The sequence below is a fragment of the Arachis stenosperma genome, chromosome 2 (assembly GCF_014773155.1).
Source record: "Arachis stenosperma cultivar V10309 chromosome 2, arast.V10309.gnm1.PFL2, whole genome shotgun sequence".
Classification (NCBI taxonomy): domain Eukaryota; kingdom Viridiplantae; phylum Streptophyta; class Magnoliopsida; order Fabales; family Fabaceae; genus Arachis; species Arachis stenosperma.
The window spans coordinates 119,552,452-119,571,240 of NC_080378.1; the positions used below are offsets into that span (position 1 = coordinate 119,552,452).

The window sequence follows — 18,789 nt, forward strand, 5'->3', positions numbered from 1 at the left end:
GTTAATTGATAACAACATTAAAAATGACCATGAATTAATTTGTTGTACATTTATATTTGTTATCTATTTTTTTATTCTTTTATTGTTTCATTTTATTGTATTAAACTCTTTTATTTAAAAAAAATCAAAAATTAATTTCTCACTATTTTATCTTTAATTTTTAGAATGATTTTATTATGAAGATAATCTTATCTTAGAGTACTAATAAAAGTCTAAAATGAAAATGGAAGTGAATGTAGGATATAGTAGGAGGAGAAGAAGTAGATGATATATGTGTTATAATTTGCATTTTCCAAGAAGAAATGGCATGAATCAATGAAAGGAAGAGAAGGAGAAGAAGAGTTGCATAAATCAAGCAAAAAGTGTAATGATTACACATACATCCATCACCATCCATCAAATGCTTTCTTTGCACAGAGTATTCGCCATTCCCCATGCATTCTCTTTCTCATGCCTCAACCCTTCTTTCCTTTCTTTTCATAATCCCCTATACCCTACCTATTATTTATATATTAACATTATCACAAATATTATTCACTAACTACATATTCTTCATAATTAATTAATAATTATTAATTATACATTTAAATCATTTTTCATTAATAAAATAAAAAAATAAATATGGTTAGAAATTACTCATATTAAAATAATATTTATTATTAAAAAGATAAACATAACTATATTGTAACCAAACTAATGGTTGATGTGAAAATTATACTCTACTTAATTAATATTAGTTTACTTGTATTTTCAAATGATTTATTAATAAATATTTTAAAATTAAAATTTTACCATAAATATATTTTTTCTAAAAATCTTATGTATTAAATATACTAATAGTGATAGTAAATTAAAATTTTTAAAATTTTTACTTTTATTTTTCATTCAATACTATTTTGTTAAAATATTTATCAATCAATTCTTATTTCAGTTATTTGTAGTCTCAATTAATTTTTCTAAAGTAAAAGAATTAAGAATGTAGGTGGGAGTTAGAAATAGGATTTTTTTTTGTTTCCACCTTGTATTTCTATAAATTTATAAATAAAAAAATTAGCCACGATATTATTTATACTTTGCATCGAAGCATCTCTAGTGTAAAGACTAAATTTAAGTTAATTGCTTTGTGACTAAAGATTTTTCTTTGGTTGGAGTAAATAAATAGAATTTAATTTTAATATATTATTAGTATAAAATAATTTTATATATATTTAATTATATAATACTACATCAGTAAAAAATAATTATTTTTATATTAATTATATAAATAATAATTTTAAAAAATAAATATAATTACATAATTATGTAAAATACTTTATACTATTAATATATCAAAATTAAATTTAAATTAATAATGGTTGATATAATCCTAAAATTTCATTATTGGCATTGATACTCCCCAATGTGAGAACTGAGAATGTGTTTAGAAGCTTCTGGTTTTCTATTTTTAATTTGACGGGCCTACTTTGCTAATATTGTTCTGCAAAAAATTATTGTCAATAATTTTATTAAATTTATAATTAAATTTTTATATTATTTTTATTTGTAATTGAATTTTATAATATTTTTAATTTTATAATTAAATTATTTTTATATAAAAATATTAAAATTAATAAAATATCTTTTAAAAAATATATAATAAAAAATTTAATTAAATTATTAATTTATGAATATTTTTAATTTTTAAAAAATATTTAAATAAAAAATTTGATTACAAAATTAAAAATAGTGTAAAAATTTAACTAAAAAATTTATAAAAATTTATTTATAAATATAATGAAATTATAAAAATTAATAAAATAATTAACTAAAAAATTATATACCACTTGCAAATAATTAAGAATAATTCCTGATTTGATATATATTTAATTATATTTTTCACATAAGTCAATATTCAATTATCTTTAATATAATGTGTTATTTCTAGTCAAATCACATTCCGATTAAATCTGATGTCCTATTAAGGTCCGACAAATTTATAATTTAATCATGCTATTTGTATATGAATATTTTCCCTCATAGTTCGGTTACAAGGTTAGTTTAAGCTTTCTCAAAATCCAAAACTTGCATTTCATTTTATATGAGGCATCATGAATTTACACGTGATCTTCGTGCAAGCTATGCACATATCTGGCTAATGGCTACGAGTGTTTTCATGGTTATTATTAACAAAATAATAATTTATCAAGTTTTCAGATGCGAAAGAATTTAGTTTTTTTATATATAAATATCACATTTAATTATGTACATAAATAAATGAAGAAAATAATTATGTTAAATGTGAATGTTATACATTTTTTTATTGGTGAATATACGTGGTATATACGCAAATTATTTTTTATATTGGGGTGAAAATGATGTTTTTTAAAATTATGGATGATAAAGATGTTATTCTCAAATGTGAAATTTTTTTATTTAAAATATAAAAATCGGACCCTCCGATTTTTTTGGGAATAAAAATCGGATCATATGATTTATCAGTAACATAAGTCAGACCCTCCGATTTATAAATTTTTTTTTAAATCACAACAAACAAATTGGACCCTCTGATATTAAACAAATTTTAAAAATTAACTTACAAAATAATCGGACTCTGCGATTACTTATTCCCATATCAAAATAAAATCACATGCACCCAACAGATTTTAATTGTACACATTTATCTTTCATAATAAAATTTTTAACCTAGTATATATTCATATTATATTAATGTGTTATAAAAAAGAAAATGTTTTATTTATTATTTAGTAAAATGTAATATTTTTATTAAAATATTCTGAAAATAAACGAGGAGAATAAATACAAAGTATATCGTATATTTTTTTTAAATTCATTTTTTATACTCATAACTTTTAAAGAAAAATAATAAAATAAGATAAACCCTCATATATAGTAGTTATGTTCATATAAAATAAAAAATAAAAAATAAAAAATGGTTAGATAATAATTTAATTAAATATATTAAATTATTTAATAATTTTTAATTAATAATTTTACATAAAAATAATTATATGTGAGATTTTTGCAAACCAAAAACAGATTAAATTACTTCACGGGATAAAAATAAAATAAAGAATATTTATTTATTTTAATTCTCAAAGAATTTTAAATTAGACACTTTAGTTCTCAACTAAAATTAATTTTTTGATTGGTCTCTAATAATTAATTTCGTCAATCACTTAGGTTCTTTATTCCGTCAACTCTAACGAAAGATAAAATAATTCCTGACAACAATAACATGGAACAAAATGGTCCCTGACCTCCTCTGTTCGGAAATGACACTGTCTCTTCTAATTTCCATCATATATCGCATAACACTAACAATTTAGTACTGTAACTTCAAGCTACACAATACACACTCTACAACTTTAATGTTCATAAGAAAAAAAAAATCCTCAATTCGTTTTCAACCAATTCATACAGAGAAAATTAATGACTATGTCTCTCAAGTACTTATCGTCTTAAATATATCCCATGAATCTAGACAGCAAATCTGATTCGTTAAAATCCGTCGCCGACACCATCTCCCTCCTCCTCTGCCCTATCATTTTCATGACCACATTGTCCACCACTCCAATCGCTTCCTTCAGCTTCTTCTCCGAACCAATATTCAGTAATCACTTCAGTTTTCATATGAGTGGTAACGACGACATTACTCGTTGTACTGATAACTTGGATGCGAGGTCGAAACTGTCTGCCAACTTGGACTCTGGGAAAGAATGAATGAAGTACTCGGAGTCTATTTCAAATGAGAATTTATATATGATGTTGAAGGATAATCTTCTTACGATATCCTAATATCCAATAATCTATATTGCTTGTCGAAAAGTGGAGAAAGGCATGCCTTTGAGATAGTTGTGGAACTTGGTGTTGAGGATGTGGTTGATATTCAGGGTTGGAGGTGATGCTGTTATCGACGACATGGAAGTTGATGCTTCTGGTGGATGAAGTGCGGAGGAGGTGGGTGTACCAGTCACAGAGAATTAGGAAGTATGTGGTCCATGACATGTTGAGGTAGATGCGACACACATGACAGTTACACCATGGTTTGATATTGGAGCTGAAGAAAAGGAAGGAAAAGATGGAAAGGAAGACTGCGAATATGAAGAGGGTATGAATGTTTGGGTTATGCGAGATACGATGAAAATTAGAGAAGAACAGTGTCGTTTTCGAACAAAGGGATCATAGATCATTTTGTTCCCTGTTAGAGTTGACAGTGACCATTTTGTCTTTCATTAGAGTTGACGAAACCAGGGACCTAAGTGACTGAAGGAATTAATTGTTAGGAACCAATCGAGTAATTAATTTTAGTTAAAAACTAAAGTGTCTAGTCTAAATTTTTTGAGAATCAAAGGATTAATCTCTACATACAAGTGTTTTACATTTACAAGCTTTATAAGTCTGAACGAAATTTACCTATTAAACACTTACAGAAATACACCCAAACAGTTATAGAAATACACCCAGAGGATTATACAAATACACCTAAAGGATTAAAAAATACACCCAGGAGGAGACAATATATTTCTTCTTGAAATCTTTTAATGTTTTGCTGGTTAAGGATGAAACACATGACAGAGACAATCTAAAAAAACCTAGAAAAATAATAAAACAGTACCTTAAATAATGTTTTTTCTTTTTTCTAGTAAATCAATAAACCATAGGCATCCACCGGTTTGAGCGTTGCCGATAGATCTCCTATTTTGGAGAATGAATCACAGAAACACTTAGTGTGTGTTTGGATTTCAGTTTGCAAACGGGAGTTTGCATAAAAGTGATTTTGCAAATTTGCTTTTGATGAAAAGTAAGTTTGTGTTAACGTGATTTATGTTTGGCAATCTTTATATCAAAATTGATTATAGTAAAATAAATGTTGTTTGAATTATACTATTCAAAATCACTTTTAGATAAAAAATTACTAAAATAGACATCAATTAAAATATTATTTTTTATATTATTCTATTATTTTACTTTAAATATTTGAATAAATCTTATTAATTTATTTTATAATAAAGTTAATATTTACTTACTAAATTAAAGTAATATATAAAAATTGACAAAATATATTTTAATACATAAAAATACTAATAAATATTAAAATAAAAGATAAAACACTAATGAAATACATAAAAAATAATATCTTATACAAAATCAGTATACTCTCAATAATTTTATTCTTATAAGACTTTTTTGACATCCAACATTCATAATTTTATTAATACTTATGAATATTTTTTATTTAGTTTGTCTTTTTTGATGAAATTAATTAATCTATATTATAAAAAGAGTTACAATAAAATATAATATATGAAAATTATAATTATAAATTTTACATAGTTGAATAAAAAATAAAAAATTTTAGCCAAAACAAAAATAAAATGTAATAAAATATAAAACGAGAATTCATGTAAATAAAAAATGATAAAAATTTTATAAAACCAACAATATATATCATATGAATAAAAGAAATATAATAAAAGAGATAAAAAATAAAATTCATATGAATAATATATATCAACAATATATATCATATAAAACCAACAATATAAATACAGTGCATAAAAGAGAAGAAAAATAAAATTCATATAAACAAGAAATAAGAGATGAGAGATTAGAACACTGAAAGATAATATAAAAAAGGTCAATGATAAAAATAAGTAAAAAATAAAAAAGAACAAAGTTAAATAAAAATAAAAAAGACACCTTACATGTTAAACATAAAAAACAGTAAATGATAAAAAAAATTCATATGAACTAAAAAACAATAAGAAATAAAAATATAAAAGAGAGTACTATACATTTTATAATGTCAAACAAAAAGAAAATATTTTATAATTTATTTTAGTTCCGTGAGTACTCTTTAATTTAGTATATTTTGAACTATAAATTTTTATTATTTATGACTCTTTTATTACTTATAATTACTATATAATAAAAACAAATAAAGTACAATAAAAATAAAAAATAAAAACAAAAAAAATCATCCAAACATAATATAATAATTACAACCAACAATATATATCATATAAATAAAAAAATTATAATAAAAAGTAAATAAAATTTATATGAATATAATCAAATAAAAAAAATAATAAATTTTATACATAACATAAATATAGTACAATAAAGGATAGAAAAAATAATTTATATAAATAAAAAATAATAAAAAATAATAAAAATAAAATTTATATCAATAATAATTGTCATATAAATAAAAAAATACAATAAAAATATAACAATAGAAAATTAAAAAAATAACATCAGAACACTAAAAAAATAATATGAAAAATATTTATCATATAAATAAAAAATATAATAAAAAATATAAAAATTAAAATATGAAAGAAAGAACTAAAAAATATTAAAAAGAAAATTAAAATCTTTACCTTGACAGTGATGAAAACAAATCTGAAAGAGTTTGATAAAAAAAATTTTGTAACGAAGAACATAGAAAGAACTATTGTGTGAAATTATGTGGTTATGTGCATCCTTTTCATAGAAGAAATGAAGGGTATAGTTGGTAGATATGAAATGAATTTCTTACCTAACTCCTCCAACGGTCATTAATCTTCCCAACGTAAACGCAGAAGCTTGAATTTTTAGCTTCACGTGAACGTACGTTTCACAGGTAAAAGCACTTCTAGGTTAGGGATTCCAAAAAATTGCCAAACATAACAATATGGCGTTCAAGACGTTCAAACGAGCTTTTATGTTTCCCAAAGTGAACTCCAAATACACCCTTAATCGTGAACTTAGAAGTTGATGATCCATCATTGCAATCATGTTGATGGCAAAGAGAAGCCACGTGTACAACATCTACAAGCGCAAAGACATCTACAAGCGCAAAGAGCTTATTGATTTCAAGCACAACAAAAAATAATTACTTAACACTAATTTTTTTCAACACTAGAGTTGTGAATTGCAGTTACCTTGAACGGCGAGCATGGCGTCAAGGAAGAAGTGGCGGAAAGAAAGGGCGCGTGGTTTTTTTTTTTTTGGATTTGGAACAATTTGTATAACTTGTAAGCTAAAAAGGTTTGTTTGTGTACCAGACTTCGAAATCAAAATCAGTAAAAAATAAAATATTACATCGCGATATAAATGGTGCATTTAGGAGACATGTGGATTAACTTGTTAATTATACTTTTGGTAAATAATCATTGTTTTTTAATATATAATTTTATTTGGTAGAGAAAAGTTCCGTTTAAATAACTCTCAGATCCTGATTCGAGCATCTTGATCCTGATAAGAAAAAATTAAATTAAAAACTCCGATTCGAGTAAAATCTCTATGTTCATACTTCATACACGGTCTTGTTAAGTTGTTATTTAATCAATAATTTAATTTTTCATTTTGTGCAGCAGGAGCTATTTTAATTTTTAGTAAATATTTTAGGTCAAAAGAATAAATGATATAACCTTTTAAACTAAAATAAAAAGATATAAATAAATAAAATCTTATATTTAATCTAGGCTTCTATAATAATTCATTTTAACATTTTTATATATAATCAACAATTATATTTGAATTTAAAATTAACACAAGAGTAGTCACCAAAGAAAAAAATTAACACAAGAGTTTTAGCTATTAATAGAGGATCTGTAAATTTGATTTTTATAAAAGAATTACATATTAATTATGTTTTGTATGACTGATTTGCTCATAAAAAGTCTATTTAAAAATATATACGCCCAAATCAGGATCATATCCTACGAATCAAGATAAAATTAGATAGTAAATTTTTAAGATTTTTAACATTTAAAAATTATAAATATAAAGAGCAAAACTCTTTTAGATATCTTTTTTAATTCTAATTTTTATGTATATAAAAAAATAATTATTAAATTAGTTATTTGTCGGATAATAAAAAATATGGTAAAAATTCAGTCGAACTAAGAACCGTAAGATGATTTGAATGATTTAACTAAATTTTCATATAATGGTTTTCAACTATCAACTTCACGTAAAGTCAACTGCAATTGAGTTTTCACAAAAACATATATGAAACAAGAATCTATATAGAATAATTTCGAAAATTTATATTTAAGATTGTAAAATCTAAATCTTCAATAAAAAAAATTTCAAATCATATTACCCTTATTGTTATTGTTAGATAATTAATGAAAATCGTTGCGTCTATTTCGCTTTTGCACCTTCGGTCAAAAGGAATATAAAACTTTAAAACGAATCCGTTTCCATAATTTCGGAGCAAATAAATAAATAAGCCCAAAGCCAAATGGTTTTTATTTTTTTTTAGAAAATAAAAAATGTAATTGGTTAAGAGGCTTGTGATGTGGGGTATAAGCTTTTAAGAGGGGACATGCTTATATATATATATATATATAAACACATACATAAGCATCAAATTAGTCACACCTTGTTCTCTCTTTCACACACATACAAAACAAAAAGCTTCCTTCAAATTTTATTCATTCATTCATACCCTTTTTGTGGTTGTTTTTATTAGGCTTCTCACAAAAAATGGAAGAAACCAAATCAAGGTTCAAGAGGATTTGTGTGTATTGTGGAAGCAGTTCCGGAAACAAAGCTAGTTACCAGGAAGCTGCTGTTCAACTTGGAAAAGAGCTGGTAATTATTAATAAATAATTAATTAATAAATAAATAATGTTTTCATAGTTTTAATTTAACTTTGCTTCTTCTTCTTCTTCTTATTGTTTTTCTTTAATTTGTTTTTTCTTTATTTGTTCTTTTTGTTATGTGATATCAATTTTTTTTCTAAACCTTCATAGTGTATGGCAACTAAGTCATATATTCAACTAGATTTTTATCTTTTTTTTTTAATCTCTTATTTTTAAAGATTTTATTGTTACTCTTGTGAGAAAATCTTTCTCCATTTTCCAACCTTTTATTTTTTGAATCTTTTTAATTTTTTATTTTGGATTTAGTTACCAATACCATACATGCTCTTGTTTCTTATTCTGAAGTTAGTGGGTGATTGTTGCTTCTTCCACATTCTTTTCTTTTTATTTATTATTATTATTATTATTATTATTATTATTATTATTTATTAGTTTAAGGCCCAATAATGAATACTCAGCCTCAACGCTAGGGTATGATGATGGTTGAAGAATGAGAAGATGGTTATTAATTAGGTTACAAGTTTGTCATGAGAGAGAGAGAGAGAGAGAGATTGCTAGCTAGCTTCTAGCTGGAAACTTTCTGTCAGTTGTGCAGCCTTCTTGCATGATCCATATTATTTTCTTTATAATATTTATTTTTTAATTTTTCCATGTAAATAGCAAAAAAATAAAAATATTTTGTGTATTCATCTTATTATTATGGAGAGATTTATTTATGTATATTCAAGTGATATGCACATTTTTTTAATTATTGAATAAATAGAAAGAATAGATTGCATGAATAATTATAAGAAAGAAAATAAATGGAAACTATGAAACCAAATTCGTACTTTCTGCATTTCTCTAGTTTCTAGGAGGCCAAACGTGCAATCTTGGTATCATTACACTCCAACAATTTTACATGACCAAGAAAAAAAAAAAGGGAAATTATTTGTTTTATTTCTATTTCATTTGCTGTTTACATGGTTGGAATGATTTTATTGCCTATCACCAATCTCTCCACTAAATTGAATATAATAAAAACATGTGATATTGGATGTGTTTGGTTTTGTTTTTCGTTATCATGATGAGGTTTTAGTGACACGCGTCTATTTTATTTTTATTTAATATATAATTTTTTATTGTGAAGGTTGAGAAAAGGATTGATCTTGTGTATGGAGGTGGGAGTGTGGGTTTGATGGGGCTTGTTTCTCAGGCTGTTCATGATGGTGGCCGCCATGTCCTAGGGTTTGTTCTCTCCCTCTCTCTCAACATTTCTTCTTCAATTTTCAATCCATATAAATTTAATTTAGGTGGTTATTCTCCTAAGCTAATATTGTATAAATCTTTAAATTGTTTGACATGTTTAGATGAATAATTTTATATATCGAAAAATTATTCGGTAAAAACTCAATGTACAGTCGATTTTACTTTACGAGAAATTGATAGCGCGTAGCGAAGTTGTAACTGAGATTTTGAGATTTAGTAAAATCATCTAACGTACAGTCGACTTCACTTCACGTGAAATTGAGAGTCGTACCTGAGATTTAGTCAAATCATCTAACAACTCTCAGTTATCAACTTCACGTGAAACCTAAATTTTCAACATTTTATATATATAATTGATTAAATTATCATTTAATAGTACACATTTATCTCAATATATATATATATATATATATATATATATACTATTTTGATAATTAAAATATATTATGCTAACACATCATGTAAATAGAAACTTAAAAAATATTTTGCATGAAGTGATAACAAACCCTAGCTTATGGTATAAATACAAAAGAAATGATGTATTTTTTTAGGATAAGCTAACACTTTTTTGTAGATTTTATTTACCAATAACTTTTTTCTTTTTTGCTATTATCTATGTATATGTATGTGTGTGTGATGATAGACAAAGTTAATCATTTTGGTGATTACTAGAAAAGAGTGTTGTATTCCTTCTATGTTACCTTGTGACCCATGCGTGTTTTCTTGTTTCCTATGGAAATGAATTCAACGTAAGACATCATTGGATCAAATGCTAGCAACGTGGGACAATTCTTCTTCAATTTTTTCTTTTAAGAATTTTTTTCCCAATTTTGAAAAAAAAAAGAAATGTAAATTACATTATGATAATTTGCGGTTTGTTTGGCTTTCTATTCATTACTTGTATTAGATTAATTATTTTTGGACAGCTAAACACATATAGGTCTTAATTAATCGTTCCTAAACATATGTAGGTTTTAATTTATTTATTGATTAAAATAAGTACTAGTGTGTGACCTTTAATTTTTTATTGATGGTTTAGAAACTTTATTGGATAAAGGTTAATCCCTTTTGGTCCTTCTTTCAAAGGTAGAAGGTTCTTTGGCGTAGGAATTGGAGCCAGCGTTTTGTTTCCTTTTTGTTTTCACTACGTACCCTACTTTGAAGACATGCTTATATTTTTTTATTCATCCATGTTTATGTTTTGTTTCATCATTATTGTTGGTCACTTGGTCTAAAGAAGTTGTTCCTTTTATCAATAATTCTAAATATTGCAAAAGGTTGTATGCATAGTTGTATAATTACATCTGTTTTTATGATTATTTACATGCGATCAATATAAAATAGTTAATTTTACTGAGACATTATGTAATTAAATACATGTATAAAATTATTTTATATTGATAATAAATAAAAATTAAAATTTTTAATTAATAATTCATCTTTTAATTAATATATATATTATATATTTATTCTTCTTTTGAGTGAAGGCTTAACGTTGTTAATTTCTTTGTAACAGGGTTATCCCCAAAAGTCTCATGCCAAGAGAGGTAACTAAAATTAATCAATCTCGGTTCTAATGATTTTTTTTAATTTGTTGCATTATGTCCTTTTATGTATAATCGATGACATGATCATCTTAGTTCAATTTAATTGATTTTAAATTTCCAAAAAAAAAAAACACCATTATCTTTTGAATAAGTGTTTCCCTAACATAAGAATATAAGATACCTCATCAATGACGACTAATAAGCTTATTGATACAAGGTTAATGATATGTAAATTAAATTAGTTGATTAATTAATTTGAATGTTGGAAATAATGTAGATAACTGGTGATCCAATTGGTGAAGTGAGAGCAGTATCTGATATGCACCAAAGGAAAGCTGAGATGGCCCGTCAAGCTGATGCCTTCATTGCCCTACCTGGTATTTAACATAATTATTATCGTATTCTGTATCGACATATATATTTTCAAAAATATAAAAAATATGATATCATCTATCATATTTTAAAAATATAAAAATTATTAAAGTATATACTCAAATAATTTTTTAAATAAATTTGTTGAATGTTTTTGTTCTTAAAAAATTATTACGTTGAGGTTTTTAGATTTTATAAAAATAAGATATATAAGTCTTTTGTCTTATTTTTAAGGACCTATTTTTTTAAATAAAGTCAACGAATTTTACTGGGATAATAATTTATACGTCTTATTCTTGTAAAATTTAGAAATTTCAATATATATAATAAATTTTTTTATGAATCTATTTGAATATATACTCTAATAGTTATGTTCAAGACACCCTTCTTAGGTTTTGTTATTAGTTATTTTTATTAAACTAATAATGTTTTGTTGTTTTAAAACATTTAGGTGGTTATGGAACACTTGAGGAATTGCTGGAAATTATTACATGGGCTCAGCTTGGTATCCATAGCAAACCGGTAATAATATATGAAGCTACATTATTTATTTATTTAATTCTTTTTAAATGTGAATGGATAAATCAAGTTATATTAGGTCATTGATGACACAGTATTTTCTTTCTTATTTATGTTATTTTATTCTGTTTTCTCTCTTCTAATATTATTGTAGATAAGGGGAGATACTAATGACGTTAGTTATGTACTTGGTTGACCAAAATTAGTGTCATAATACAACTTTAACTAACATAATATTATAGATTATGTAACCATGAAAGATATACATGCCTGAAAGGTGGGAATGGAATATATGATATTTTAATTACAAAACTATATGTATGCAACACTTTTTAATTTAATAATATGGTGATCTCTCTATAATGGAATACACCTATATAAACATAGAACTTGTTTTTTTTGGAAAAAAATTATCAAGTCAAAATGTATTTGTTAATGTTTCCTTCATCAACTTTGCCTCCACATGTTGCATGATATGCAATATTCAATGTCATTATTTCATTGTCTCCATAATTTTCTCATATATATTAATTATAAGGTTGTTCCAAGACTAATTTTCTTATATATTATAATGTTGTCATGTTACTAAGATACGCGTCTTAGTTAATTTTCTAATTGTGTCTTGTTAACCTTAATACGGTTTAATGTTTGATCATGTTAGGACAATAATAATAACACGATTCGATGATAGGGTATCATCATATTTAAATTAAATTTAAAAGATTCACATGAGAAGATAGTCTAGGATTTTGTTATAGTTAATCGTTGTCACGTTACATTATTTGATGGTTCTCCGTTTGAATTGGAGAAAGACATGCCACTATTTTGATAAATATGTATAATTAATATTAATTAACACAAAAACAAATGAAGTTGTTGGTCAAATGGAAGACTGGTGAATATATATTTAGAATAAAATTATATAATTTTTAATGATAGTAATTTAATTTAATTAAATTATTAATGTGGTGGTGTAGGTGGGGCTGTTGAATGTGGATGGGTTTTACAATTCATTGTTAAGTTTCATAGACAAAGCCGTTGATGAAGGCTTTATTTCTCCAAAGGCACGTCGCATAATTGTGTCAGCACCCACAGCCAAACAATTGGTCACAGAACTTGAGGTACTCATCCTTTAATTTCACTTTTCAAATTAATAATCATAATCATCTTCAAGTTTTTGTGCTCCGATCCATTAAGACTTTGATATATATATATTTCTTGGTCGAAACCCAACTCAGTCGACTTCACTCGACTTCACGTGAGTCGACTTCACGTTCACGTAAAGTTGATAGTCGAGAGTCGTTAGATAAAAATTTAGTCAAATCAGTCAAATTATTTAACGGCTCTCAGTTATCAACTTCACGTGAAGTCGACTGTACCTGAGTTTTCACCTTAATTAATATATATTATTTATTTATATATGTTCATAAATATATAAATGATAATTGATTTTTATGTGTTTATAATATTTTTTTTTTCAAAATGAGGCTTTGTACCATTTAGATTTATTACTTGTTTATTTATTTTGTTTTGACTACTACTTGGTTAGTTATTTATCCAATTTGGATTTAGGGCCATCGTTAATTTATCGGTTCCGCTACGTTACCAACAGCATATGTGCCAACTTCTGCCAACTCTTATTTATAATTGTGTTTCATGGAAGTGTATTCGTGGATGTGTCTAATAAAAATGTCTTTTTTATAACTGTGTTTGATAGAAGTGTCTTTATAGATATATTTTCTGGATGTGTCTCTTTATATATGTATTTAAAATATATTAATTATTAGACACATTTACGAATACACTTCCATGAAACACAAATATAAATAAGAGTTGACAAAAGTTGGCAGATAACATGTTGGTACCTGTACTTTTCCTTAATTTATTATCCACAAAAAAAGTGAAATGAAATTATGTACCTTCTTTTTGCTATTGCTAAACCAAGTGGGCCAATAATGCCACATATGTTCATATTCTTTTATATGTTTCAACCAAACAAAGGCTTAAAGGTTAATTTTTCAACTTGGGTTTAATTTAAGTTGATTTTAAAAAATAAAATAAAATAAAATAATGGAAAAATCATATCATGATAGTAAAGGTGTGATACTTTTTGTTCATGCAAGTTGCTATTATAGCAAGTGAGGGCATGATAATATGCTACATGTCTTTATTGAGTTTGAGGTTAATTAATAAACAATAATTAAAAAATAATTTTTTTTTGTTTTTTGAAATTAAACAGGAACATGTACCTGAACAAGATGAGGTTGTATCCAAGTTGGTTTGGGAAGAGAGGCTAAATTACGTGCCTGAATCAGAAGTTGCCATGTGATTAAATGATCAAAGATCAAGACTCTTAATTAGTAGTTGGAGGAAATTGATGAAGGAAAAAAAAATTAAAATCCTACAATAGCTTTATTTTTTGGTTTATTTATTATATGTATTTTGGGTAAATATTATTATATATATAAATATATAAGAGTCACACATGGGCATTTTAGGAACCGTAGGAAATTCAATACATCATCTTTTTTTTTGTTCTTTTTGGTTTTTCCAACTTTAGTGGTTGATGATGATGCCCCCTAGTAAGTGGTAGTAGTATACAAAAAAATGAGGGTAGTCCAAAAAAATATTGTGGAAAAAAAAAGAGCTTCAATGAAAATTATGTTACCATTGCCTTTGCAATGTGCAATGAGTTGTGAATCATTTTCAATGTTCTCTACTTTCTCATTCTCTTTCTCCAATTTTATTTTTCTTGAACAAACTTAAACATATAATTCAAATAATTTTATATACACATTTGCTAAGTATAATATGAGTTTAATTTTGATGTGATATGATAATATTTGTTCAATGAGAGAAGATCTCAATGATTGTTATTAATTCCTTTTAAATGTTTTGATTAATAATAGTACACATGGTGTTTACAAGCAATAAGGCGCCATTCTTGGGGATGGATGCTGGCACAATATAAACAATTAAGTTGGAATTTCTATATTATCAACAAATAAATAAATATATGTTATGAAATAATCAAATATTGTTAATGCATATATAGGGCAATATATGTGATGATTTGCATAAGTAGTGATGTCACGTGTATAAAAATGACCATAGCTTGTGTTGTTTTTTTTTTCTTTGGTTGAGTGGTTATATGCTTTATCTTTTAATATGTTGTATCTAAATTCCAATCTTGAGAAAAGTTAAATAGTAGATAGAATATTTATACGAGTGTGAATGTAGTTTAAGATTGAGAGTTGTGGATTCCATCTGATCGTATTAGTTACGATCTATTATTCTCTGTTGGTCTTGTTCATAAGTTGTTGGGCCTTTATGTTTGGATGAAGCTTGTCCATGCCTTTCAGTAAAGAATACAGTAAAGAGGATATTTAATAATGCATATAATGAATACAATAAATAGTACATTCAATAATAAATCAAAAAATAATAATTATAAATATTTTCTATAAATTATTAAAAAATCTCATTATAAACTATACATAATTATTTACAGTTCTTTTGATCTTTTAGCATTCTTAAAAAAAAAATACTAAGATTAACACTTTTTATTAATATTAATTAATATTTTGAGTTAATAACTTATTTATTTATATTATTAAAATTTATATCTTAAAATTTAAAATTAGTAAAATATTTGCCAAAAATATTATATTTTGTTGGTCAGTTAGCATTAGATTCATTGACCACAATAATATCCAACTTACATAAAAATATTTTTATTTTATTCTGTATTTAATTTTAGTATAACAATTAATTTTGAATTTTGTAATGATAATTAATAAATATTAAATAAAATAAGTTTGAACTATTTTAACTGATTTTCTTTGTCTTTCAAATATTATTATTATTATTATAAAATAAAAGGTACATTATAAATTACATAATGTATATACAAAAGTTATATAAATTATGTGTGTTATTTATGAAAGATACATTGCTAAGATTAGTTAATAATTAATTATTTATATTTTATTTGCCAAAAAGACAAAAATATATTTTGATTAAATTAGTTAAGAAATAATTAGTTATAATTTATAATGAGATTTTTTAATAATTTATAGAAAATATTTATAATTATTATTTTTTTAATTAGTATTAAATGTATTTTTTATTGTATTATATGTATTATTAAATGTATTATTTATTATCCTCTTTATATCCGTTTGCACCTAGTAAATTGAGTGAATATAAATCTACTTATATATGTTAATAAATACATAGTAAATCAAATTCGAGTGTGTCATTTATTACTTATGCTACATTCATGGTAAATTGAATTGGAGTGTATCTAATTATTTATGTAACGTAAATCTACTAAAGTAATTTGTATAAATTTAGGTTGGCATTGATTTATTTAGATTTTTTACTTTAAAAACTATCAATATCAAAATTAAAAAGAAAAATAACCTAAAATAGTCCCTAAAATACTCGCATGGTATTGTTCATTTACATAAAGAGGACTTTATGTTAAAGTTTTACAAATCATTAAAGACTGTTATGTCTTTTATTAAATAATGATAAAATTAATTTGTCTATTTTTTTATCAAATTTAACATAAAAATAATATATTTAACAAAATAAAAATTAAGAATTGATTTGGTTATTAAAATTTGTTGCGAATTAAATTAACCAATTTTTAAAAACTGATTTGAAATATTAATCAATTAAAAAATTAAATTAAACTAATTTGGTTAAATATAATGTTAACCATAAAACTGTTTACCACTAAAAATTATCATAAATACATCACACGTGTTTTAAAAAATAGCAGTTCATCAAAAATTCAAAATTGAAGCCGGGGGTAATGGGGTAATGGGTATGCTGAAAGGGGAGGCGGAGTACCGTCCTATTCCTTTAGAGAGTACCAAATCCACATTGTGGTGAATACCGTCGTCACTTTCTGTTATGCATAATCTGTCTTACCTTTTGGTCCTCAAACATCACTCATACTAAAACTTTAACCGAGTAAACAACTAGAAATCTATCATAGCCATAAATTCTTGATTTAAAAGAAAAGAACAAACTACAGTAGATAGATCCCGAAATTGCAAGAGAAATTAACCAGCTGGGCGATGGTCACAACACAACCATTACCTGTACAACTAATTAATACCAAGAAGAAACAGATTCCACAAATAAAATATAAAAAATCAAAAGCCGTTTCCATTTCCAAACCCATACAGCATTCTTCCAACTTCGAACGACACGAAAGCATCAATGCATGCGTATTGAACCTGTTCCGCCGTGAGCCACGCGTTATCCCAGCGGCTCCGACTGATTCTTTTAGGCTTCTCGATCTCCAATCCGAGCACCCTTTCCGCCAGACTCTTCAGGCCCGCTCTTTTCATCTCACTCTCACCCAGCACGTTCTCCGCCAGATTTCTCAAATCAACGAAATTCTTCACGTTGAGGTTGTAGTCTTCCAGAAGCTTCTCCACGTCCTCCTCGACTCCCACGCCGAGAAAAGTGTGTCCCTCGTTAACAAGGAAGTCAATGAGAGACTGCGGAACCGAAGGGGAGTGAAGGATCTGAAAGACGAGGCAGCGGTTGCCGATGCAGAGCTGGAGAGTGGCGACTGGGTTGTTGGAGTTGCGGTGGGAGTTGGGACGCCACTCGATGTCGAGGCCGACGAGGACAGTGGTGGTGGTGGTGGAGGAGGAGTGGTGGTTTAGGGTGTCAGAGAGCCAGGTGTCGACGAGGGAGGGAGAAGTGGTGAGAAGAGTGTGGATGGTGTGGGTGTGGAAGATGACGTCATAGAGGTTGTAGTCGTCGTAGGGAAGGTTGTGGTCAACGACGCTGATGATGGCGCGTGTTGTCCCACTCACTTGAGTGGGTGCGTCGTGGTGCTCGTGGTGGTTGGGGTCTCCCATTGAGAAGAGTTGTTGGAATTGTCAGCTATGGCCTATGGAGGATACTCCAATCAATTTATTGATTTTGTCTTGAGGATATCGTTTTGAATTCAAATCAGATTTGGATATCCCACAGTTTATCGCACACAGTAATTCGAAACAAGCTGTTTGCATGTTTTTTATTTATACATGGAAAGACCATTAATTTTTAATTTTTTTAATTTAAAATAATTTTTTTAATTTTTAAATTATTAATTTTTGTATCATGTATTTATCTAAATTATTATCACATTACAAATTTTTATAGTATTTTTAATATTTTTAAGCTATTTTTTAAAAATTATTTTATATAGAATAAAATATGTTTTTGGATTGTTTTGTATGAAATAAAATATTTTTTTAATTTTTAAATTATTATTGATTATGTAGAGTAATAAAATTTGAGTACATACATGAATATTTGTATTTAAATTTAATCTTTTTTTAATGCTTCGCATGAAATAAAATAATTTCTTAAATTTTATATTATTAATTATGTAGAAGAGCATTGTATTTGAAATTTGAGTAAATATATTTTTTAATAAATTTTTTTAATAAATTTATTTAAATTATACCACAAAAAATAATTTATTCCATGCA

General features: G+C 25.7%; 2 protein-coding genes across 4 annotated transcripts; one reads left to right on the forward strand and one right to left on the reverse strand.

Moving 5' to 3' along the window:
- The first annotated feature begins 8,374 nt into the window (after positions 1-8,374).
- Positions 8,375-14,926, forward strand: LOC130961780 (cytokinin riboside 5'-monophosphate phosphoribohydrolase LOG7). Of its 3 annotated transcripts, none has more exons than XM_057887784.1 (7): positions 8,375-8,586; positions 9,727-9,824; positions 11,362-11,392; positions 11,670-11,769; positions 12,216-12,286; positions 13,261-13,404; positions 14,523-14,926. In XM_057887784.1, exons 1-7 carry the CDS (start codon positions 8,479-8,481, stop codon positions 14,610-14,612), a joined length of 642 nt encoding a protein of 213 aa, XP_057743767.1. In that variant the 5' UTR covers positions 8,375-8,478; the 3' UTR covers positions 14,613-14,926. The 3 variants fall into 3 exon arrangements, with proteins under 3 accessions (XP_057743767.1, XP_057743768.1, XP_057743769.1); XM_057887785.1 differs by lacking the exon at positions 8,375-8,586 and adding an exon at positions 8,781-9,179; XM_057887786.1 differs by lacking the exon at positions 8,375-8,586 and adding an exon at positions 8,796-8,949.
- A 2,294-nt stretch (positions 14,927-17,220) lies between these two features.
- LOC130960809 (3'-5' exonuclease-like) lies at positions 17,221-18,267 on the reverse strand. Its single transcript, XM_057886283.1, has one exon. It carries the CDS (start codon positions 18,169-18,171, stop codon positions 17,452-17,454), a length of 720 nt encoding a protein of 239 aa, XP_057742266.1. The 5' UTR covers positions 18,172-18,267; the 3' UTR covers positions 17,221-17,451.
- Between the last annotated feature and the right edge of the window lie 522 nt (positions 18,268-18,789).

Coding starts and splice junctions, on each gene's coding strand:
- LOC130960809 (XM_057886283.1), bottom strand. CDS start 18,171: ATGGGAGACCCCAACCACCACGAGCACCACGACGCACCCACTCAAGTG.
- LOC130961780 (XM_057887784.1), top strand. CDS start 8,479: ATGGAAGAAACCAAATCAAGGTTCAAGAGGATTTGTGTGTATTGTGGA. Junction 8,587..9,726: donor TTCAACTTGGAAAAGAGCTG/GTAATTATTAAT, acceptor TTTATTGTGAAG/GTTGAGAAAAGGATTGATCT. Junction 11,770..12,215: donor TGCCTTCATTGCCCTACCTG/GTATTTAACATA, acceptor TAAAACATTTAG/GTGGTTATGGAACACTTGAG.